The sequence below is a fragment of the Hesperophylax consimilis genome, chromosome 8, assembly GCF_061612785.1.
Source record: "Hesperophylax consimilis isolate HC1 chromosome 8, BYU_Hcon_1.0, whole genome shotgun sequence".
Lineage (NCBI taxonomy): Eukaryota > Metazoa > Arthropoda > Insecta > Trichoptera > Limnephilidae > Hesperophylax > Hesperophylax consimilis.
Genome location: NC_142843.1, coordinates 25,129,081 through 25,153,367, shown reverse-complemented (window position 1 = coordinate 25,153,367; position 24,287 = coordinate 25,129,081). Strand labels below are relative to the sequence as shown.

Genomic DNA, 24,287 nt, shown 5'->3' with positions numbered 1-24,287 from the left:
GCCCCAACTGCCTTTCTCAAGGCATTCTGCAAAATACTCAAATATTACTAATTTTTTCTCGTTTCTTACAGAACAAATCAACACATAATGCCTTACCACAGCACACCAAGAGGAACAGCGACATTCAAGCGCAACAAGCCCCTGCCTACGGCATTCCCGGAGGGAGCCACTGGCTGGAGATTCAGTCCAGATACGCATGAGCAGGAATTCGTGTATGGATCTTCGCAGACCGCCTCCGGCTCGGCAGCCGGATCACCAAGAGTCACATCACCTATGGTAGAGGAATGGACGAGGGCTACGGCTTCAAAGCCCCCCCATTCCCCCCCAAAGCCCGTCCTTTCGTCTGTGTTCACGAAAACAAATACGAACCCTTACATAAAATAAGCGAATCAATGGACGAAATCCCGTCGCCACCGACGAAGAAACGCCCGACGCCACGAGGACCAGTGGCGTCCACAAGCCGAGACCAGGCGCCCACCAGCCGAAGACTTATGACAACAACCACTCTTGGGAAGAGTACACGAGTCCCGCCCATAATCATGACCATAGGGTCAATGACGCACGGCGACATTACGGAAGAAGTGCAGAGGCACATTGGAAGTGCCCACTTCAACTTCCGGTATGCCAAAGGAGGCAAAATCAGCGTTGTGGTGAGCTCAGTAGAAGCCCACAAAAAACTGACAGCAGCCCTACGTGGAGAGGAGAAGCCTTTCCACACCTTCACCACAGAAGCGGAAAATTTAAAGAAGACCGTCATCAGGGGACTCCCGAAGTTGTCACCAGATGACATAATGGAAGACCTTGAGAATCAATGCTTCCCGGCAAGGACTGTGGTCAAGATGACCACCCCGGAAACAGAATACCCGCTATACCTGGCCCACTTTGGCCAGGAAACAAACATGGGCCACCTGAGAGCCGCAGTGGTCTACCTGTGCCACTGCAGGATTACAATGAGGAAGTACCGAAGCAACCACCTCCAACACGGAACACAGTGCCACAGGTGCCAAAATTTCAGACATGGGTCCAGAAATTGCGCACACGTTGCCCGCTGCGTCAAATGCGAAGGACTTCACGCCACACCGGAGTGCCCTAAAACCAATCGAGAAGAGCCGGCCGTCTGCTGCAATTGCGGCGGAGCCCATCCCGCAAACTACGGCAAATGCCCCAACAGGGTGGCATACGTGGCTGCTCTCCAGCGCAGACAGGAGCAATCCAACGCCCAGAGGCGCAAAGAGGCAGAGCCCCGGGCACAGAGACCTGCGGCCCGAGTAGACGGCCGGTCCTGGGCAGACGGCAGGACCACCGAAGCGAAAAGGACGCAGCCAAATTATGAAAAAATGAAATACTTAAATTCAGTAAATCACAAAGTAAAACAGCATAAAAAGTTCAGAACTTATTGTTTTTCTTTTTCTTGTCATTTGTATGAGGTTTTTTATCCAGTTAAGAATTTTTCCTCATAAAACTTATTAATGTAACATAAATTCAGTCAATTAAATACAACCATCAGATGGTGATAGTAATAAGGCTAATCAGTCGCAGTACTAGTTAGTTAGAAACATGAAGGGTATTGTTATAAGCCCTAGCTAGTTAGAGGATTACGAAAGAATCTATAAAATCAAAAAAAAAAAAGTTTTTACGTAAATATGAATTTTCTTTAGAAATTCTGGATGTCTGGATACGTATGACACAGATATTTTTTCACGAAATGCATCTTAACGCAGATTTTATAACTGATTTCGCTTGAGACCGTGATTCTTATCACAATTCCAAAATTTACGCCCATTTCGCACTATAGTTAGAGATGGCAAAATTTAGCATTAATTTTCAGATTTTTTAGCATTAACAATTGGAAATTTAGCGTTTTATAGCATTTTGAGGCATAATTTAGCGTTTGTGGCATAGAAAAAAATGTATTTCCTGAATGTTTTTAGCGCATATTTTAAGTATTTTTGGTAAAATATATGTTTAACCTTCATTTGCAAGTATTTCCATGTGAAAGGTTATAAATAATTAATTTTAATATTAAATTAATAAGGAAGGAAACTCTAAGTACGGGTCGAACACAAACACAACAAATGCAGATTGCGATTAACATCAATAGGCGTAATTTATTTCGCATAAATTGTGTAATGTCAAAAAGCAATTTTAGCCTACAGTACAAAAATATTAAATATTTACACATAAAATAGTAACAAAATTATAAAAAATCGTAGGAAAGGCTTCCAAAAATGAAATAAAGTAGGCATAATACTTTTCCCTGCACATTCATATGAAAATACCTTCCTTATGCATTTTTCTCAATTCTTCTTTAGTTGTACTGGACTAAATATTACTGTATCAGCTTCTCCAATTTGTATGGTTCTTTGACTTCTGAAATACGCTATATTCTCGGAAAGCGTTTAAATTCAGCGTACAGTATAAATTAAAAATATTAAATATTTACACATAAAATAGTAACAAAATTGTAAAAACGACAGGCTTCCAAAAATGAAATAAAGTAGGCATATTTGAAATACAGGTAAATACAAAAAACAATGGAAATGGCACTTTACTGATTGAATGATAGCATTGCGCACGTTTCAATAGTGGGCCCCTTCATTCTCGTACGCTTGTCAGTCAATACCCGGTATTTTCGGGAAATTCGCGCCTATTTCGCTAAATAGAATAATTTAGCTGAAATACGGCCAAAATCACGTTTTTCGCGTTAATTCGCGAAATAGAAATCACTGGAAACACTTTCAAATGCCTTGAAACGCAAAGAAAACTTATAAATGCCCTATTTTCGAAACATAAATATTTTTTCGCGTTTTTAGTTAAAACGAAATTTTGCCATCTATAACTATAGTGCCTGAAAAAATTGCTTTTAAAGTTCGAATCCAAGTCTTGCAATAGTGCCCGTAAGAATGATATTTTTTCAAGAAATGCAACTTTACCCAGATTTGGTTACTGATTTTGCTTGAGGCCGTGATTCTTATCACAATTCCAAAATTTCCGCCCATTTCGCACTATAGAGCCTGAAAAAGTTGCCTTTAAAGTTTGAACCCAAGTCTTGCAATAGTGCCCGTAAGAATGATATTTTTTCAAGAAATGCAACTTTACCCAGATTTTGTTACTGATTTCGCTTCCTATCTTAAAAACCACGATTCCAAAATTTCAGCTAATTAGGTGCCACAAAGCCTGAAAAAACTGTTTTTTAAGTTCAAACCCAAGTCTTGCAATAGTGCCCGTAAGAATGATATTTTTTCAAGAAATGCAACTTTACCCAGATTTTGTTACTGATTTAGCTTCCTATCTTAAAAACCACGATTCCAAAATTTCAGCTGATTCGTTGCCACAAAGCCTGAAAAAACTGTTTTTTAAGTTCAAACTCCCCCACATTGATTTGGTGGGGAGAGGTAGAAGAGCCTTCTACTCCAGTTTGATTTGTTCTTCCTTTGAGATAGAAAGTCCACAATTCAACTATGCAGGGTTGAACAGATTACATACAATGGTAACTTTCCGACAAGCGTTCAGTGCCAGACTTTAAAAGGCTTTGGAGATATCCAACCCGACAGTTTGAGTTTCTCTTGATTAATTTAGCTTGTCAGGTATTGAGGTTGGAGATAATACGAGTTAGAACTTGATTTTAGCAGAACTTGAATTTTAAAACTGAAATTTGATGAATTGTTCAAATTGTGTGAAACAATGCATCCTTATTAAAATCTTGTTCTTGGGAGAAGGTAAGTTTTTAATTTTGTCAATAAACACAATTTACATGTCAAATATTGATTTAATCAAAAATAAATATATTTACATAACTGTAAATTAAATATGTATGTACAAATTAACAAAAGCAATTCAACAATAACAGAATTAACAAATTAAATATAATGTCTGTAAGTCAATAAAAACTATTACTGAGAAATTCCAAAACATTCTGTGTTTTTTTTTTCCGGTTGATATTAATAAATTCACTGAGAGTCAGTTGTTTCACAGAAACTCAAATGTTGTCACTAAATGGCCTACCAGCGCCAGTTTGTTTTTTGGCACTTGAAAGGTCCCCGTTAAATGCCCGTGTCAGCTTTTGAACAAATTGTGATCAGCAGAAAAACACAACCGTCAAGTTATGCTTGTCAGCTGATTACAATTTGATATAAAGTTGTAACAGACCTACAATCGGCGTTTAACGGAGACCTTTCAAATTTCAAATAAACAAAATGGCACTGATTGGTCATTTGATAATAATGTTACATTTTAATTTCTGTGAAACACCTCAACCTAAGAGAAAACCTAATGAACGACCCTGTTAATTTGTTTAGGTTAAAATAATTTATTAACAAATGTTTAAAAGAAAGAACAATCTCAGACATTTTATATATACATAATACGATACAAAATACCCCAAGTTACATAAGTAATGCGCTCCGTAGACCTGTATAACCCCGAACGAGGTTTGTAACAGTTAGAGTCAATATTATCAAATACCCTATAATATTTATAATACATCCAACTCCAGTAAAATATTGGCAAAATCAACAACTATGGCCGATACAGGCGCTTGTGTAGCATGTTGAAGTTGACTTTAAAAATTTACAAAAATGTCTCAAAATTAAGATTTGTGCGTGTGCAGTTTACGGATGTAATAATTTACAAATAAAAAAAAACACTCATTTTTCAGGATGCCAAAAAACGTTAACAGGTTAGTTGGTGAAATATAATAAAAGCTGTCAAATCCTAGCAACCAAAATGTTCTTGATTATAAATCTTGTTAATAATACTTGTAAAAAGTGGATTATACCACAAAAAATATTATTACAAAAATTTTAAGGTTAATTCAGAAAAGGTGTGTTCGTTCCACTTGGCATTTTGTTCGTGTTGAAGTTATAAATCATCGTGAATGTGTTCAAAACACATTATCGTAAAATGTGTTTGATTATTGAATATATTATATAATATAATATTTTTTTTATTTATTAAATATACTGAAATTTATATGTATTTTATTACCCTTCTAAACCATCAAAGACAGAGTTAATAGCTGCATTATCATTTTTTATGCATGAGCAAAAAAGCAGTAAGGTCGTATTCAGGTTGCCTAATTTTTTATTGTTTTTTCGATTTCTATAATTTAAGGTAAAAATAAATTATATATTTCAGGTAAAATCCATTAAAATGTACAAAAGAAAACAAAGGCGCACAACTCTTGCCGTTAGGAGGCCGTAGTGTAGCATGTCGCCACCAGAATGTACGGGAATCGTCACAAATTGGAGGTATTATTAATATTATAGGGTATTTGATATGATACATAAATACCAATATGAAAAAATACCAAAAAAAAAAATACCAGAATTTATAAAATGTGCAAAAACAAGAGCACATGGGTATTAGATGTTAAAATACAATAATTGGGAGTAAAATTTTATACAGTGCTACTCAGATTTATTTATAATTTTAGAGATTTCCTTTTCACATACTGCAAATTTAAGTCGCATGTAACGTAACTTGGAGTGTTACTGTATTTGAAAGTAATCAAATTGTTATGTATGTAACCATTGTTTGCTAAAAATAAACAAAAAAATACTCTAAAAGATTGGAGTTTCTAAATGCCCTCAAGGTGATTTACATACATTTATAAATAATATATTAAAAAATCAACAATTCATTATTATAACATGTTAAGTGACTAAAATCTTGGTAGTCAAATGCCAGACTAGCATTCCGATGTGTTGATTATGAATTCCGTTGTAGGAACAGGCACACTTCAAGAAAAATATTCATATGAATTGACCAAGTAATTCAAATGTGCTTGTTCATGGGGCTGAAATTAATTTTTTAAGAAAATACACTTATAATTAATCTAGCCTCTGTTATTTGAAATTTATATAAAGGATAGCGTCCGTGCCTTGTGGCGAGTGTGCGTGCAGGCAGCCGTGTGGCTGACGCTGGGCGGATGGTGTGGATTTGTTTTTATGTAATACAAATCTACAGTTTTATTCCAAGACTGATGAAATTTTGCACACTTGAACTTCAAAACAAGAGGAAGGTCACTGCTTGCATGAAATTTCGTAAACTCAGCACGAAGGCCGGGCAACGTCGGGGAATTCAGCTAGTTTCAAATAAATATTATTCTATCAAATTATTTTATCCTTTTTGACAAACCAAAATACATTGAAATATGAATTTGGTAGAGCTACTTTAGAAGTTGTGGCAAGCACAAACATATTTCAATAAATGGAAGGAACTGAAAAACAGATTCATCTAACAAATTGAATTATTGCCTTATGTATTAATAAGTATTAACGGCCCCTGTTCCCAATCAAACTTAGCACTGTTGAGCGGAAATTTTGTCTAAACTGTGCTTAAATTAACAATTACTCATTGAACAGACAAAGATATGTTGGATGTCATTTTCATCTAACTGAACGGTTATCAAGAAAAGTTGGGAACAAAGGCCGTAAGTGAACTTCAAGGTAATTGTTGCTTACTATAAACTAAATCACAATGAATATTGTCTAATGCACGGAAGCGGCTACATCTGATGCGGTAATAAGTATTTCATCCTGGGCAGTCACCACGGGCCCGCGGGGTAACAAGCCTTTGAATTTCTTCTCAGTTTGTTTTATCCCCTGAGAGGAAATGATCTCTTTTGAGGTAAGTTCAGAGCTTTCTGTTTCGGTATTGGAGCTCCAGTGTTTCTTATTCACCAGGAATAAAAACATCAAGGCCGGGAGGTGGATGAGGGAGAATCTGAACAGTTTCCTTGAACTATTGCTGTCAGACTTCTGGTTGAACTGCCATGCTGAAAACACACAAAATAAATCAGGATTTTTTTTTATTGGAAAGAATGAAGAAAGTGCGTATATAAGGGGGGTTCAGGGGGAGATAAAAGAGAATAGAACTCGTAGATTACATTTCGGAAAATACAACAATATTATTTGCACCATCTCTTTTATCAATGTGATTTAACCCTTACAGTGACGAAAAGCGCCGTGGCTCGTAGGTAGGTGTGCGAAAAATGCCAGCGACGCGGTAGCACTCTTTTCGACAGTTCACTTTTGGCGCGCGTCGTGTTCCCGCGTTTATATTTTTATTCATTAAATCGCGTTCTAACTTTCGGTTCCATGATATTTCATAAAAATGAAAATTCAACATTCCTTTAAAAAGTGATATAGTCATTAAAAGTAATGAAACAAAAACCAGGTTAAATAGTTACCTCCTAGTTTTTGTTTCATCCCTTTATATCACTTTTTGGAGATGTGTTGAATTGTCATTTTGATGACATACCCGGTCACCATGCAGCAGTAAGGACAGTAGCTCTGTGAAAATATCCAACCTGGTTTTCTTGTTGTGCAAAAAAGGACTGCCTGGTGTTTGTGTAGGAAAACACTCTTGTACATTTTCCATATATTTTCTGTAATTTTCTTGTCAATAAATATGTAGTATTCAATTTCTGTGCTTTTATTATCATAGTTTGAAACATTCTGAAGAGAATATTGAAAAAATTATGAAATTTAGTGTATTGTAACAGAAATGGCAAGTGTTTTTCTTTTTTATGTAAATTATCTATAAAAATGCACTTTTTTACTGGCAGTTTCAGCATATTTTGACAAAATATTTATGGCACTAAAAGGGTTAAATAATAAGTTGTGAGTAAGGTCGAGTCTCACTCAAACTCGAACCCCTCCCTTAAGGTCAAACCCCCCTGATGTGAATGCTATAGCTACATAACTGGTCTAAATAATAAATTGTACAGCACCCTTGAGTTGACTTTTTACAAAAACGAAATTTTATAAATTATCCAATACTAATTATTATTTTGCAACAAAAAATCACCCAGATAAAAAAAAGACAAGTTTGATGAGTACAAAACAAGAATAAAAATCTGGCTGAAATGTGTCAATGAAAAATTATAACTTTAGTCCGCCTCAGCACAGGACACCATAATAAGGATTAAGGACTAAGAAATACTTTTACATTACTTAAATTCACCATAATACATATAATTTTTTTTTTTATTTGGTACAATAATTTTTACATTTCAAAGTTTTCCAGTAATGTTGGCCTCACTGGGTGGCTTGCCCGTGCAGAGGCCTTCATTTTATAATATGAAAATATAATCTACATAATACATAATACAGAGAAAATAATACATTTAAAATATAATCTTGTGTGTTTGTGAGTGATGTGTGTTTATATTGGTTTTGTGTGTTACGTGTAGGTTTTATTTTTATTTTATGCTATGAAATTTTGGTAATATTGTCTTTTTTGTTCTTTAATCCATTTTGTAATTTTGTGTGTGAATTTATTTTTATTTTCCTCAATTTTAATTTCAAGTTTTACACTGTTGAAAGCTTTTATAGCATGGTATTGGTAGTGTCTTTGTCCAAAGCTTGAATTTACTGTCAGAGTTTTAATGTTTTCTTTGTACGCTTGTCTAACTGGTCTGTTAAGTGTTATTTTGTGTATGTTGAAATTTTTTTTTTGTCAAAAATGTAGTTTAGTAGTGTTTTAACGTATAATTGGCGTATATCTAGTACGTCATAGCTGTTGAATATTTGGTCTGTATGTTTTTTTAGTATTACCTTTAAGATCGTTTTCTGTGCGGTTTCTATGTAATTGATAGCCGAGTTTGTTGCTCCTCCCCAAGCAATAATTCCATATTCTATTATTGATTGGCAAAGTGCAAAATATACAACGTTTATAGTCGCTAAAATAAAAAAATAAAATATTTACCTAGGTACATGAAGTATGCATTCAATGGCAACGACTCTAAAGCAAACCACGTATTGGTAACATCTAGGTATGGCGCGGCGCAGCAGGCGGCCGTGATGATGGCGGTGTGGCGCAGGGCTACTCTCCGGCAAAGGGCTGTCAAATAACAAATTTGTATCTGTTAAATAATTCATATAATTTAGGACCAAATGATCAACACTAATGTGCAGACATTATTCTCGTATGTTGCTAAGGTAGTGAGATAAAAGTAGAATTCCAGATTCAAAATGTAGATCTGGATCTCCACAACATAACAGCGGTCATGCATGTCAGCAACCATGCTCGGAGTTGAAAAAACTAATGTGCAGACATTATTCTCGTATGTTGCTAAGGTAGTGAGATAAAAGTAGAATTCCAGATTCAAAATGTAGATCTGGATCTCCACAACATAACAGCGGTCATGCATGTCAGCAACCATGCTCGGAGTTGAAAAAACACTGATAATGTCAATTTACTTGAGACTTTTCGACTCCTAGGCCTAAATTCTTCTCAAGAAATTCAATATTTGATGAACCTTACAAATTAAGATAAATTTGACCTTACTTCGGGCACTTACAACACACTTCTATCAATTTATCTTTTCGGTGCTCTTATGATATATAAATAAATAAACAAAGTGGTGAAAAACGAGTATGATGAATTCTCATTTTGCAAACTTATCTTGAATAAATTGCTTTATGATTATGATACAGATGTACCACCCCAGCCAGGAGCAGTCCTGTCCCGGTGCCACTGGTACACCAGGATATACTCTGAGGATGGGAAGGAGGTCGGAGTTTGACAGACCAGTACACAGGCAACCTTGATACAATATTGGAATATAGAATGGGCACTGGGCAGGTTGTAGATATATTTACCAGGGTTAGTAACGGCCATCATTCTATAGCCAGCTCTGGAGTAGTCCGGTCGCAGGTTCCAGGACAGGGCGTTGAAGTGGGGGAACTGCCAGGAGTACAGGAGAAGACCGAGGAGTCCACCCCCTACCCCCAGGGAACCGCTGCAGGCCGCCCAGCCCATCAACGGAGGAATGGCCCCAACTTTGAAAAATTAAAAACAAAATATCTTCCAGTGCAATAAAAAATTTTTAAACTTTATACCACTCTTATTTTAGAAGACATATTTCATATTAACATTTACACAATTTTTTTGTAACATAAAATCAAGATTAAACCCATAGAATAAAGTGTTCTTATTCTATGGTGAAACCAAATACATTTAAAAATAGGTAATTATTCAGGATCGCTGGCCACGGCTAATACGAAATATTTGAAAATAAAACCTTTGATTTACCGTAATTACTATAAAAGGAAACTGATTGCATTTGGGAAATTTTTGATTTTAGCGTTTTAATTACATAAAATGAAAATTCGCTTTCATTGTTTAGGATGCCAAAATAATTTCTGTTGATTACATTTTCTTATGTTGGTATTCCTGATACCATTCGAGTGGCTAGAACTTTTACCATTTACTCCATGCAAATTAGGTAGGTAAGATTTAGTCATGTTTCATAAATAAAGAAATATTTTTAACAAAATGTTAGGTTATTATAGGTTTGGATATGTTAGGTTAGGTTAAATAAAATAATAATACCTCATCAAACAATTTATGTTTTATAGGTATTTCATAAGATGTGTGAGAACGAAGATCGTTATGTAAGAATTTTAGGACGATGACCGATGACGTCACATACGGTATCTCTCTGGGAATACTATACATATTGCCAATCTATACATACAGGGTGCAGCAAAACAGACAGTGTAGTTTTGAAGGGCTATTAAAAATAAACGGCGAAACAAAAGGAAATGGGGTTTATTTTATTATATTCTGTACACCATGCCGTTTTATGCATCAGGGCCGCATTTTGGCACATCTCGACGGATGTGCGATATAGAGGCGACTTCCTCCTAAATTCGATCCTCGAATTCCTCTAAGGTTTGAGGCCGATGTTTAAAAACATTTTCTTTCAAGTTAGCGCGCGCGCCACTCCACGTCACCCGTCAGAGAGGCGAGGCGCGCAGGGTACATCCGTCACAGTTTCGTCATTGAAACTGTAGCAGTATAGGCCGTAGCACTCTCCAGTTGAAATAAGAACTGTTTCATACGTTAGTTCTTCCAGTTGAGGTTCAAAAATATATTCCAACATGGAAACATAAAGTTGAGCGTTGACAGTCATGGTTCGTCCATTTTCCTCAAAAAATAAGGCCCAATCGCGTCAAATTTGGAAATCACAGACCACACGGTTACTTTTGGGGAGTGAAGAGATCTCTCGTAAAGTTTCCTGTCTGAAGTTGTGTCGCGCAAGATTGATCGCAAGATTGCAGCAGGAAGGCCCGCTGGGTGTAGACAACTGAAAATGCCACGACCCTCCCAACACATTGAGACCCCTCTCAGGTTCCTACCCACACCACACGGGATGTACCGGCCCTTCAAAACTGCACTGTCTGTTTTGTTGCACCCTGTAGTTAGGATAATAGCCAACCAGATTTGACTTGGAAAATTGTATAACAAGCATTACGGAAGATCAATATTTATGTTTTACATACCTATTGAACCAATCCATGTATTTACGATTGACATCCTTTTCATGGGAGTGTAAACACACGTGTAGAGGACTAGATTTCCCACTCCTAAACATGCAGTCAATCCGTTCACACCAAAGTAAAGAAGACTCAGGCCAGTGGTTGCACTTAAGGCAGCAAAGCCAACAGCGTGATAAGGTCTGAAATAATTTAAATATATCATTATTATTATTTAATCAGCAGGCAGCAAAAATTTTAATGTCTCAATCAAGTCACCCCTTTCTCTTCTTTCTAAGTATAAAAAATATTACTACATACGGCAACAAAAGTGAAAAACATAAATCATAAAATAAAATGTAAAAATAAAGATAAATGTTATAATGTTTGACGTTTTGGGAAATTTTCAATATGGTTTAAAAAAACTAATTATGTGATACAGCAAAGTCCTAGTTGCTCATGACATTAAGTATTAAAAAAGCCTATAAAAAACAAGATGTCTTTACTTACAAAAGTAATCCGCGAACTAATACTCTATTTTTTGTTCTGGACATTTGGGCATCAAAGGGTACTTCGAAGAACTGATTTATGGAGTTGGCGGCGCAGGACACAAGCCCTGTCCCTACCGAACACAGGGCAAAGGTCAGGGGGTCGAAGGGTGCTGGTGCCAGGGCATATCCTGCCATCGATGTTATGACTACCAACGCTGGAAGACAAAAAATACAAAATAATATATGTATTTAGATTTTCAAGAAAGTGTTGCACAGTAAAAATGAAAAATATTATTATAATTAATTAGGATTAGGTTAGGATTTTTTGTGTTAGTTATGATTAATAATAACACAAAAATGTTAGGACAAAGTTGCAAATGGCTGGAAAATATTTTAATTTTTACAATGAAGAATCATGTAAAGCGTACAAATATTTATGATATTAATTCCATTGCCAGCAGCCGGGTATTTATTATTTTACATAAGAGGACTTAATAATACGTCCAGTGCCTGTTAAAACAGATATCATAAGCCTTAAGATTAATTACTCATAATTTGCAAGTGACGATACGACAGGCTAGAGTATTCAGCTAAATTAATTCTTTTAAAAGCGAATAAAATATATTTTAGTGTGCTAGGAGCATTTTCTAAGGTTCAAAATGCCATCAATTCGAGGCAAGTGCAATGAGATACTAGTAAATCCACGGTGGATTCACGGGCACACGATGGGAACAAATGTCAGACATCCACGGTGGATTTCTTGGCATACGAGAGGTTAATGAAAAATACAAATGGCTGATTTGTATGAATGCAGCAGATACATTGTACGCACCCCGGCCACGAATTGGTCGACGCGTGATTCGCGTTGTCAGCAGTCAACCTGTTAAATTAAGAAATAACAAAATGAAAATTTAACATACATGTTAATCTTATCTTCGACAGCATGAGAGTATACTGAATCATTTTTCCTGCTTCCAAAAGGGGCGTTTTTTGCCATAGCTCTTCTGGCGGAGAATCTTTCTTGATTGGCTTGGTCAGGGCAGGCTCATAGCTTGATGCCTTCAAGCTATTTGTCAAAAATACATTTCTGTTCAAAGTCGTTTTCCAGGGGACTAGTCCCGTTTCAAACTTTACACCATAGTGCTGGAAAAAATATGAAATGTTATTAACATGAACGAGTGAAAGGACTAAACGTTTTATTATTTAAAAAAAAAACGAAGGATAAACTTGTATAATTACTTGGGTAAACACCAACTTACGTTATTTTTGTTGATTCTGCTAAAACTGACTAACGCAGATCTTCCACATAATACACAGGCTCTTGATAAAGTTAATGCCATCATGTTGGATGCATTACAACCTATAACAATTAAATTTCAGGAAAAAAAAATAAATGGGATAAAACAATTATAAAAATGTAATTAATTTTGGAAGTAGTCCTTGAAATATGCAGCATATGGGATCAGTATTTACAAACTAAATAATGTTATGTAAACCGTGTATAAAATCTAACCTTAAAAAGGAACTTCAAATTATATGAACACACATCGTAAACATGTTCCTCATGTAAGCGGGCGATGTATACTGAGAGTGTACGAAGACAAATAATTCTTATTTTACATAAGAATTGTTTGTTTTGTTTTATAAATTGTCAGAATTTAAGCCGATCAAAAACATCCCTACCAAAAAGATTAGAATTGAAAGGAATAGGAATAGAGTAGAGAATAGAGCAGTTTGGCATAACTAGGTAGGCACCGTCTACGCCTATTTGGAACCTGTTGGAACCTTTATAGATTTTTGCAAAACTTTTTGGAGAAACCATAGACTAGAAAGTAATACCTACCTAGTTTAAGTAATCTAGCCGCAGGTAAGGCAGACAGGGCTGCCAGCACGTAAGAAATTTCCCAAATTTCGGAAAATTTCTAAGATTTTCAAGTATTGGGTGTTTTGCGGGAAAAACCTTTTTGTGAGGGAAATGGATGATTCTGGGCATTTCTTCACAATCCAACCATATTGAAAATAATATTTGTAATAATTGTGAGAACGTAATACATTTCGTTTCTTTCGCAGCAAAAAAACGAAAGAAAAAATCCGAAAATGACTAGATAATAAAAAAATAATGCTAATTTCGACAGATTTTTTTTCGTTTTTGGGGTAAAGAAACTTGTGGGGAATTTGAATATCTATTATGAGTATTTTAGAATATACGCACTGGCAGCCCCGAAGGGACGAAGTGTAAAGTAGTTGTAAGTTGTAAAGATTATTATTCGTGCTTCATGTCAAATCTGTCAGAGCGTATGTCATAATTTGCACTGTTTCGCATTGAAATGAGTTTTTTTTTAAAATGTTTTCGTATCTGATCATTGAGTGTTGTCTTTCAATAATGTTTTTGTAATTTTTCCAATTTGTTTTGCCAGGCTTATTATTTGAGCTTTTTTAATCTACTGATATTGCTCATTAGATGTCACGGTTAGTATAAGCATATAGCAATAATTATTAGTTGTACCAAATAATTACCCTACAATTAAAACATTTTGCATAATATATACATTACCTTGAATATTACACTTATTGTTTACCTATGGAACTTCTCTATTCTTCGCAATGGTTCGAATTTTAATGAGTTGCGATCTGAGATTCAACAGGCAATGTTTCTTTACTAGCATACATAATACATTTATAAAATGTACACACAAATTGTTTATCTTGTGATGTACCCAATATATTTAAATAATAAGTATAAGGATTCTTTTACTTTTTAATTTAAGATGACTCATGCATTTATTTTTTAGTTCGTATCGCAGTTCAATGGGAGAGCAAGTAGTTGTAGAATGGTTGGCAGACTGGGCAGCACTAGACCCAGCAGAGCTCCACAGCTTTGCAGCAGAACACGACCAAAGCCAGGATGTCGTAGAAGCAATATACACCATTTTAGATGAAAGAACAAAACACCCAGAGGTAACAAAACAATCTTTTAACGGTTGCACTACCTAAGAAATATATAAAGTACTATTTTTATTTTTTTATTTTATTTTTTATTTTTTTTTATTGATACATTACTCTACAGTACTTCACATTTCAATTCAGCAACGTTGGCCTCACTGGGTTGTTCACCCGTGCTGAGGCCCCCATTTTAAAATATACGAATTTATACATTTAAACAAAAACAAAAAACAACATTAAAATAAAGATAAATTTACACCATAAATAAAGATTAGAAATCAAAATCCAATTCTCACACCAAAATAAAAACATTAGAAGGGAATGGAAATCGGCACTTACAATGATCTATGTGGTTGTGCGTGCCGCTTGCCTTATACATTTTTTTGTGTTGCGTGTATATGTTTTATTCTCTTATGTTATAGAATTTTGGAAATATTGTCTTTTTTGTTCTAATCCATTTTTTTATTTTGTGTTTGAATTTATTTTTATTTTCCTCAATTTTTGTTTCAAGTGGAAGACTGTTGAATACTTTAATAGAATAATTTTAAGAATAGGGTTGCTTTAATGATTGAAACATCTTTGATCATGGCTCATGCGGTTGTTTTTTTACATGCAAAATTTGTATTTGGATTTAAGCTCTGGTTATTTTTTTCAACCGTCAGGGATTTATTCTAAAAGTATCCAAGCTTAAGTTTTCTCATAGAAACAAATGTGTCCTTCATTGAGGAGGTGTAGGTTACCTTGAAGTGCGTGCATGCTTTTTTTCAGAAAAGTAACGAATCTTTGTTACTTTTCTGCATGAATTAATTTGTATTTATTTCTTTCTAGTTGCTGGAGCCAATCTGCACTCAATTATTTGGATTTTATAGATCGCGCGAAAGTAGTTTACAACGTTTCGCCCTGCAGTTTCTTCCCACCTTTATATTCATATACCTGAATGCCATTGTCAATAGTGAGAAAAATAATCACAAATGCATTGAAACCTTGTTGATTGGTATGTTATATTTTGTAATACGTTTTTTAAAGCTTAATACATTCATACTCTTATGTATTAAGCCCTTCTTCCACGATTCTGCGATTTAAGAGTCTTGGCGACTACCGCCATGCATCTGCGCGGTTCGTTTACAGGCACGCGTTCCTGACATTTTTTAACTTTTGTGGTGATGCCAGTCTCCTGCTACCAGCCGGGCGAGGTCGTCGCCTCTCATATCATCAAGACTTTAAATATGGCATCACTCATGTCAGACATTTTGTAACAATGCGTGTGCTTTAGATCAATGCTAGGAACAAAATAGTCAACAAAGAATGACGGCATACAAAAATGACAGCTGCCATAAGTATTTTTGGTTGTGAGTGAGGTTATGAAATACTTCTAGTTTTGACGTTTCGAGAATTTAACAGTGATAGGTGGCGGGGCTCGTGATTTCAGTAATGACATCTACGGACTGTGCGTGACAAGTTGTTTGCGACGTGAGTACACATCCCTGTGGAAGAAGGGCTAGTCTATTCACTTCACTTGATGATATTTTTAAAGACTGTAAAAGCTTTGATTCGAGTTGGTACTAATAAAAAATATCTTTAACTGAGCTCTTAAAGAACTGATAATGTTGCATTTCACCAGACTGAGATTTAAAATTCCTGTCTTGAAAAAGTGAGGTTATTTTGGATATATTATTTTTTTATTGACTGTTGCTGCATGAATTCAATAAGAATTTTATGAAAACGATATTTTTAAAATAATTAATGTTTTATGCATGTGGGTAATCATCGAAATCAATATTTATATTGCACTAACAATGAATTCAATATTTTGTTTTGGCTATTTTCTGGGAACTATTATAATGAATGTAGAGTAATTGTCATACCCCCATTACACACATGTAATGGCAAATACTGATGTACTGACAACATTACTGATCTAGATATTTGGAACGGCCTATCAGTATTGGGGCGTGTCCGAAAAGTGGTGGGGATACTGGTGCGCGTACTGGCGTGTGTGTACGCCGAATCAGTACGTCAGTATTTCATGGAAGACGGTGCTGCCTTGTCTGCAGAGCACAGTGCTCTGAAGCATCAGCTATGCCGGACATTGATGACGCACCTCCGTCGAGAAAAGGAAAACCTCCTAGCAACATTTATAGAGGCGTATGAAACACGTGAACAAGATTCACATCCACGCTGTGGAACAAGATTCACAAGGACTACAAAAATACGGTCAAGAGAAATCAGGCTGTCTCAAAATATATGGAGTAACCATATCTAGTAATTTGTTGAAATTCTCATCGCTAATCCTAAAATAATTTTTAGTCGTGTGGATCAGTCAGCAAAATTTCGTCCATTAAATTCAAATGTGAGAATTTTTCTTTTTTCAGATGTCAGTCCTTTACCCGTCGTTTACACTTCACTCGTTTCTTTGTACCGAGCACCAAAATGATAGTAACACTTGATTTTCTTTTCAAATCCATTACATTAAAAGCTTCTTGTGCGGGATTCTCACAACATTAATGACAATACTGACAACAGTATACTAATATCATGTAATGCAGCGGTTCCTAATCTTTTCAGTCTTATTACCCCTATCACGGAAACTGTTTTTTTTTAAACTCATGATGTATTTAACTACATTTATAATTCTTCTTTTTTATTTTTATTATATTATGTAAAAGCCCACAAGCATTAATTTTGAATGTGTTTTTTAAAGGTCTGTACAATTTGGAGGTAATGGATGAAAATGGAAAGCCTAAAGTATTTTCATTTAGGTTACCGTCTCTTGCACAGGCTTCCATCTATCATGAGGTTAGTGGAAAGTTTCTGTTTATTTTTATAACCTTAAAGCTGTACCCCCCAGCCACTTAAAAAGGCCAAAATGATATTCAAACATGTAATTTGACTGTCTGTTATGACTAATTAGTTATTTTCGTAACTATATTCTATTAAAATAACATTTATTTATTTATTAACTAACCCAGTTAAACTTTAAAATAAGAAGTGAATTAAATATCAACTGCCAAACGAGTGGCTAGGAATACCGTGTTTTCTAATTAATTTAGTTCTTATCTATTAGATACAGTAACAGTTAATATCAGTTTAATAGTGTTTCATTTGAAAGAATCCATAACAAATATGTACAATTTAATTTATTCAACAACTGTCATTCTTATTATGCCTAAATTGAACATGTTATTATTCATTAACTCCTTCCTGCTCCGTGTTTTCCGCGGAGCGGGTTTTTAACTGCTAGTTTAATATTATAATTAAGAGGATTCCTAAAAACTCCGCCGCATGGTCTACGTCCATACTCCTTTAAGCATAGTTTTTTGCAGACCTACACTGTGCGGCCAGATTCTCCTAGAGGTTAAAAATGGCCTACTCAACTACTTGTCTAGATTTGATAAGTTTCTTTTTTAATTTGATAATTTCCTCAAGATTTTAGGTTACGTCAGTTCCAATTTTCAAAACTTCACGAGCAGACAAGACAGAAACATTGACAGATGTACTTCCAAAGGAAATTATGTTTTAAATTATTTTTTTATCAAGTTTTATTTCTTCAGCCATTAACTTTGGCACCTGCCTTCCTCACGGAGATTTCCCTTCGGCGTTGGGAAGAGTGCAACACGAAGCTAGTGAGCTGGGGCCCGTTGCCACAAGTGGAAGCCCTGAACGCCCAAAACAGAGCCAAAGTCATGACTGCTCTGCTCTTTGTCTTCAATCGTCATCTCAGCCTGCTACCCAAATCGGCCTTGAGACAACATTGTATCATCGCTTGCAGGTTAGTTATTTGTGATTATTGTAGTGATCTTCCGTGCCGATCACCCAGATAACTTGTTAATAAAATACGTTTGTGTACTCCGTACTATTTGGTTTTATTTAGGTTGCTTTAAGTATTTATACAATGGACAATATTAGAGATGTTATTGAAAAGAGGACGAGTTACAACAGACACACCTTTTTATACGTCTCGGTCATGCCGTCTCACTCAGATATGCCTGTCTCTTTCATACCGACAGACATACGTTCACCACACTAAATATTCAGGTGAACTTAATACTTTTTATTAATTGCAACCTAAAATCATGGATAAACAAGATTTGTTTTTCGCAATCTGTTCCTTTTTAACGTTAACATCTGCCCTGATGACGGACATTTAAAAAATGTCCAAAGCATCGGCTCAAGAAGTAGAAGGAAGAGCAGCACTACTCACGAAACAACCACGAAAGACATGTTGCTTAAATCATTGTTAAAATTTACTTAGAAATTTGGCAGATTGGTTACACAAGGCTTCAACAACCTAAGCTCGAAAGGTTTCAACACTCACGACCATCGTCCAGGTCTGGGGTTGCCTCCCAGAATACCCGTATCCTCACAGCTGCTGCTGGAGCTGGTCCATGGGGCATATTTTGCCATGTTCAACGAGTTCTACACGCTGGCTCTTGAGGCGGTCAACGATATTGCAGCCAGAGCTTCGTACGAGGGTTATCCGGATGTCCTGCTGGTGACGGGAGCGGTGACCAATTCTTTGCAAGCAAATCCCTCAGGTATTTCACACTTATTTTTGAAAACACTTTCTCATCATCTGCTTTTCTTTACCCAGCATATTTATTTATCAATGAGATACAATTATATGACGTGATATTATTTAATTATTCCAGGACAACCTTGCGACGGTCCAATGGGAATAAGCGTTGCGCTATCCCCAGCTACCACCACGGTGACGGTCTCCAAATCAATGATCACAAATGCATCTTTCAGGACTAAAAAGTTACCAGGTATGATTCAATTACAATTATAGACACTAGTATATCTAAGAATAATCGTGTTTTATGTAAGTTAGGAATATTTGGCAGACCGAAATTTATTAGTATTGCTTGAATTGGTGATGTTATTATTTTTCAATATTATTTTATACACCTTTGGTTTTTTGCACTCTGATTATTTGTTTCCTTATTAAATGCAAAAAAAAATCATCTCCACTTGCAGGTTATAAAAGATGACTGAAATTCCAATTGTTTTTTTTCCTATAAATTTTCTGCATGGCTTTTCTTGTCCAGTCAGGTATTGAGAATTTTAATTTCAATAAGTCATGCTTTTAGTTGAAGTTCTTTTTTTTCTTCTCAGCTGCACTGCTTTCGATTAGATTGATTAGATCATTGTTATTTGTGAAGACACATGTTTTTAATTTAAAAACTGTATATTTTTTTTAAACTCTTATGTAGATCTCTTTTCTACATAATATTTATTCTACAGGGTGTCCGGGGGCAAGGTGCGCTAACTTAGGGGGGTGATTCTACATGATAGTTCAAGTAAAAAAGTAAAAATAAGTTTTTTCGAAATTAAATATCTAATATGTATATCTTTTTTACTTCTACCATCATGTAGAATCCGCCCGAAGTTAGCGCACCTTACCCCCAATCACCCTGTATATTGATATTTTTCGGCTTCTATTTACATAATAAAACTTATTTTAACCCATTCTGTAATTGCAGTGCATGTATTTACTGTTACAAAATTACAAAATCAATTATTTTAGATGTAGTGAGTAATCTACATCTATTTATTGAAATAATTATGCATTGTTGAATTTTACTCATACATTCGTGTTTGCAGCTATTTATTCACTTATAACATAAAATCATGTAGATACAGTGTAATTTATAACCAGACTACAATATTTTATGAATAAATAAAATCAGTTTTACAAATTTTAATACTAATTTGCTGTGAACATTGTTTGAACCAAATCCTGAAATTTTCAGATGATATTCCGATACAAGTGGGGGGAACCAATCCCGCGGAGGCGGGTGACGGCTTGAATTCGATAACCGAAGAAAATGAAACAGAAGCCACCACAAACCAGAGGAACACATCTTTTAGAAACTCCAAGTCCAAACTACCGTCGTTCCCTGGACTAGGGAAGAAAACCAAAGAAAAGGAAATGAAAGAGAAAATTGCTTTAATTAAAAATAACTCTACTCCGGAGAATAGTAAAAAGTGTCAGCCTCCCAAAGACATCATCAAGACTCACAGCAAGAGTTCTCTCCTGGCCACTGCCGCTACCAACGGGGAAAATGGAGATTACCCCAGTCCTCTGCTGCAGAAGAAGATTGTAAACGATATGGACAATACTTGTAATATAATAAATGAAGAAAAGGTTTCGCTAGTTTCCAATTCATTGCAGAATAGCGGGGATAGTTCGGACAGCCATTCACAGATGACGTCTGATTCCTTAGACTTGGATACGGCGGCTGTGCGACTAGCTACTATGCAAGTCAGCTCTGTTTAGATTGTTTTTATCCAGAATGGTATAAGATATTTCCATATTATATGGATTGTTGTTATATGTATTACAAATAAATCGCTCTTTGAAAAAAATTCACACATAATATTCTTAAACTTACACTTAATTATAAAACATACATCATTTTTACTTAAGCCGGGAACTAACCTGATCTATTCTGTGAGAACAGGTTTTCCATGGAATAGAAACTCAAAGATGAATGAACTTCACTTTTGTTCTATAAATTGACCATAGAGATTCATAGAATAGATCAGGTGAGAATGCGCCGTTAATCAAATAAAATAAATAATAATTTCTTCTTCTATAATTGCATATTCTCTTTGTGGCTTCATTTTAATTTAAATGAAGTAAATAACTTTGTATATACCAGTATTTAATAAAACCAGGATCAATTTAATCATTGAAGACAATGTGTATTTATTAGCAACTCTCAAACGAGTATTTGAAACAGAAAAAGATTGAGAGTTGCTAATAGTGTCTTCAACGATTAAATATTACAATTTGAGGTTTTACTCATCAAGTTATTCCAAAAATAAAAAAGATCAAATTGATTTGATCAATTGATCAATTTGGTAATTTAATTTTTTTTAAATAAAGTAAATAACTTAGGACGGGTTGTTTCGGAGAATTTGAGCAATTCATTAAATTTCAACGTTCATTTTCAAGTTCTGTGAAAGATTTTTTCAAGTTCTGTTTTTATTTCAGTTTTGTCAAGCAACTAGCCTACAATGATATAATAACTGAACTTGAATAGGACTTTCACAGAACCCGAAAATGAACGTTGAAATTTGATGAATTGTTCAAATTCTCCGAAACAACCCGTCCTTAGTGTACACCAGTATTTAATCAAAAAGGATAAAATTGATTTGATCCTTTTTTTATTAAAGAGTGGTGTATACAAAGTTATTTATTTTAGTTAAATTAAAAATAATGATTGTAAATATTTCACAATTCATTAAATATGTATTCTAGTTGTGCTTTATTTAAATTGTAGTCAAATATTGTAATGGCCACACACATTTATTTTCATAATATATTTTTATTTAAAATCAAGAAAAAAATACTCTGGTTTAAAGCCATTGAATAAAGCACACTTGAAATGCCTTCCATATACACAGATTTGAATGGAAACCAATGTTGCCACTGACTTAGTACATTTTGGTTCTAGCCCATTTAGCATGCGCTTTGCTCTTACACTTGCCTGAGATTTTATATCGCCATCCCATTTGAATTTGATAATGATGGTGAAACACAGTTCTGCATTTGAAATTTAACTTACACTTTTTAAACACGCCCACATGGCATTTCTTGTGTCCATCTTTATTCTATACTAGCGCAGACCCGTGAAAAAGCACAGAATAGTGATAGAGGTGGGATTATGTTTTAATATCTCGTTGAAACGTAATCCACCACGCGAGCAGCATGTGGGGACCGGATTCGATATTTTCCGGTCTTTCGGCGTTACAGAGTTGGAGGGCAAATTGGACTAATTGGAGGTAAAAAGTAGAACACATTTTTTCGCTTTGTATCTCATCTAAATAAAATACATCGCTGGGAATAGTCTAAATTCCTCACAAATCAGTTCTAATTTTTAAAATGACAATTAAAATAATTTTATGTTGAAATATTATATTATAGATAGGTACTAATCTTAACAAACACTATTTAATTTAATTGGAATTGGGGACTATTTCTCCAAGTTTTATAAGGATTCCTTCTCTCTCTCTTTTTACATACATTGTAGTGTGTCAGAAATTGGTTTTAAAGTATTAAAATTACTAATTTCGGCTGTGCATCTTCCCGTAACTTTTGTCTTGGGGTGAAAGCCAATTTTAAAAAGGCAGCATCATTTTCAAAATTGGAATTTTATTTTATTTTATTTGAATATATTTAAATTGATTTTCCTGTAGCTGTGTGGCCTTTGTGTTTTCATTAACTTACGTCTGATATAATAAATATTATACATTACAAAATACACCGATTTATATTGGATTGTTCATGTTGGAAAGGGCATATTTTCTATTTTTGTAACACTTTTCTATTATTACTTCTAGTATATTGATTTCATTTACTTTTCAATATTACAAGAATTCATTGCGAATTTTCTGATGCATAACATTATTTATTATTAGCTATTAATTATGTTTCTTATAAAATATAGTACTAAAATGTGTAATCAAACTTTATAAGCAATAGTATAGATATGTAATTAAAATATTTTCTTATTCACAAATATTAAATATGTATGTCCATTGTTAAAGATTTCTATATTAGCGTAATTTGAAAATATTCACATTTATTAAATTAACAAATATTACATTATTATCTAATGTTAATGCTGAATACCAACATTATAAAATATATCCACTTAGACATAATCAAAGGCAACAAGCCTGAGGTATACAAAATGGCAGCCAAAAGAACAATCAAAATTAAAAATGCGGTGTAAACATTTTTTTATAAAAATCTGCATCAAAATATGCATATGTATTCAACAAATAATGAAAGTTAGCTAACAATCTTGGGCTAATATTGGGCCAAAAAAATGTATTACACTAATATGATCAGAACAGATAAAATACTAGATGTCCTATTTGTAAAATTAAGATATTTTTACCTTGTGGTTTTCTTTGAAAAAGATGCCGGGTTTGCTCATTATTGACCGCGCCCCATGAAGAATGCATAACTCATTTTTTTATAAAAACTATAGAGTTTTTCACGCCTCGTCCCACACTCTCTGAAAATAAACATGTAAGGGAGAATGAAAACTTATTAAATACACAAAAAAAAATCTTTTACAGCAATATTTTCCTCTTGGCCAACCCTCAGGCCACAGGAAGCAACTTAAGTAATTTCATCATCCTGCCTCTCATGCGGGACCGCCCTTTCATTTGAAAGTTTGAGTCCTCACTGTATTACGTACTAGCACGTTACGGAATCGAAATTCATTTGTAAAATTCCCCATTCATATCTCTTGAAATATCGGCGCCGTAGATGTCAAGGGAGCCAAGCCACTAATTTGGCGAAAATGAGTTAAGTACACAAAAACATTTTGAAACCATTAAACATGCAGGCACTTAGGCCTAACTCTTTTGACTATCACCCCAGTGTGCTATCCTATATCCTATCCAGTGAGGTATTTACACACATAATTTCCAAAATAATATTTTTTGTAGTTATTCAACCAAAATAATAAAAAGATAACACTACAAAGTATCTGTGTTCAGTCTCACTGTTCTGTCTTTAAAAACAAATAATAAAAAGTTATAACAAATAATATGTTACATTTAT

General features: G+C 34.7%; 2 protein-coding genes across 3 annotated transcripts; one reads left to right on the top strand and one right to left on the bottom strand.

Moving 5' to 3' along the window:
- Positions 1–3,598: 3,598 nt before the first annotated feature.
- Positions 3,599–13,450, bottom strand: Cox10 (Cytochrome c oxidase assembly factor 10). The gene is made up of 8 exons (XM_089634546.1): positions 13,272–13,450; positions 13,018–13,118; positions 12,679–12,901; positions 11,778–11,973; positions 11,295–11,470; positions 9,609–9,788; positions 8,713–8,847; positions 3,599–6,778 (listed from the first exon to the last, which is right to left on the bottom strand). Exons 2-8 carry the CDS (start codon positions 13,099–13,101, stop codon positions 6,492–6,494), a joined length of 1,281 nt encoding a protein of 426 aa, XP_089490672.1. The 5' UTR covers positions 13,102–13,118; positions 13,272–13,450; the 3' UTR covers positions 3,599–6,491.
- A 566-nt stretch (positions 13,451–14,016) lies between these two features.
- Hyccin (PI4KA lipid kinase complex subunit hyccin) lies at positions 14,017–21,580 on the top strand. 2 transcript variants are annotated; one of them, XM_089634545.1, is made up of 9 exons: positions 14,017–14,053; positions 14,176–14,227; positions 14,551–14,716; positions 15,530–15,695; positions 17,403–17,497; positions 18,253–18,470; positions 18,965–19,236; positions 19,351–19,467; positions 20,455–21,580. In XM_089634545.1, exons 2-9 carry the CDS (start codon positions 14,220–14,222, stop codon positions 20,979–20,981), a joined length of 1,569 nt encoding a protein of 522 aa, XP_089490671.1. In that variant the 5' UTR covers positions 14,017–14,053; positions 14,176–14,219; the 3' UTR covers positions 20,982–21,580. The 2 variants fall into 2 exon arrangements, with proteins under 2 accessions (XP_089490671.1, XP_089490670.1); XM_089634544.1 differs by having other exon boundaries at positions 14,020–14,227.
- Positions 21,581–24,287: the final 2,707 nt, after the last annotated feature.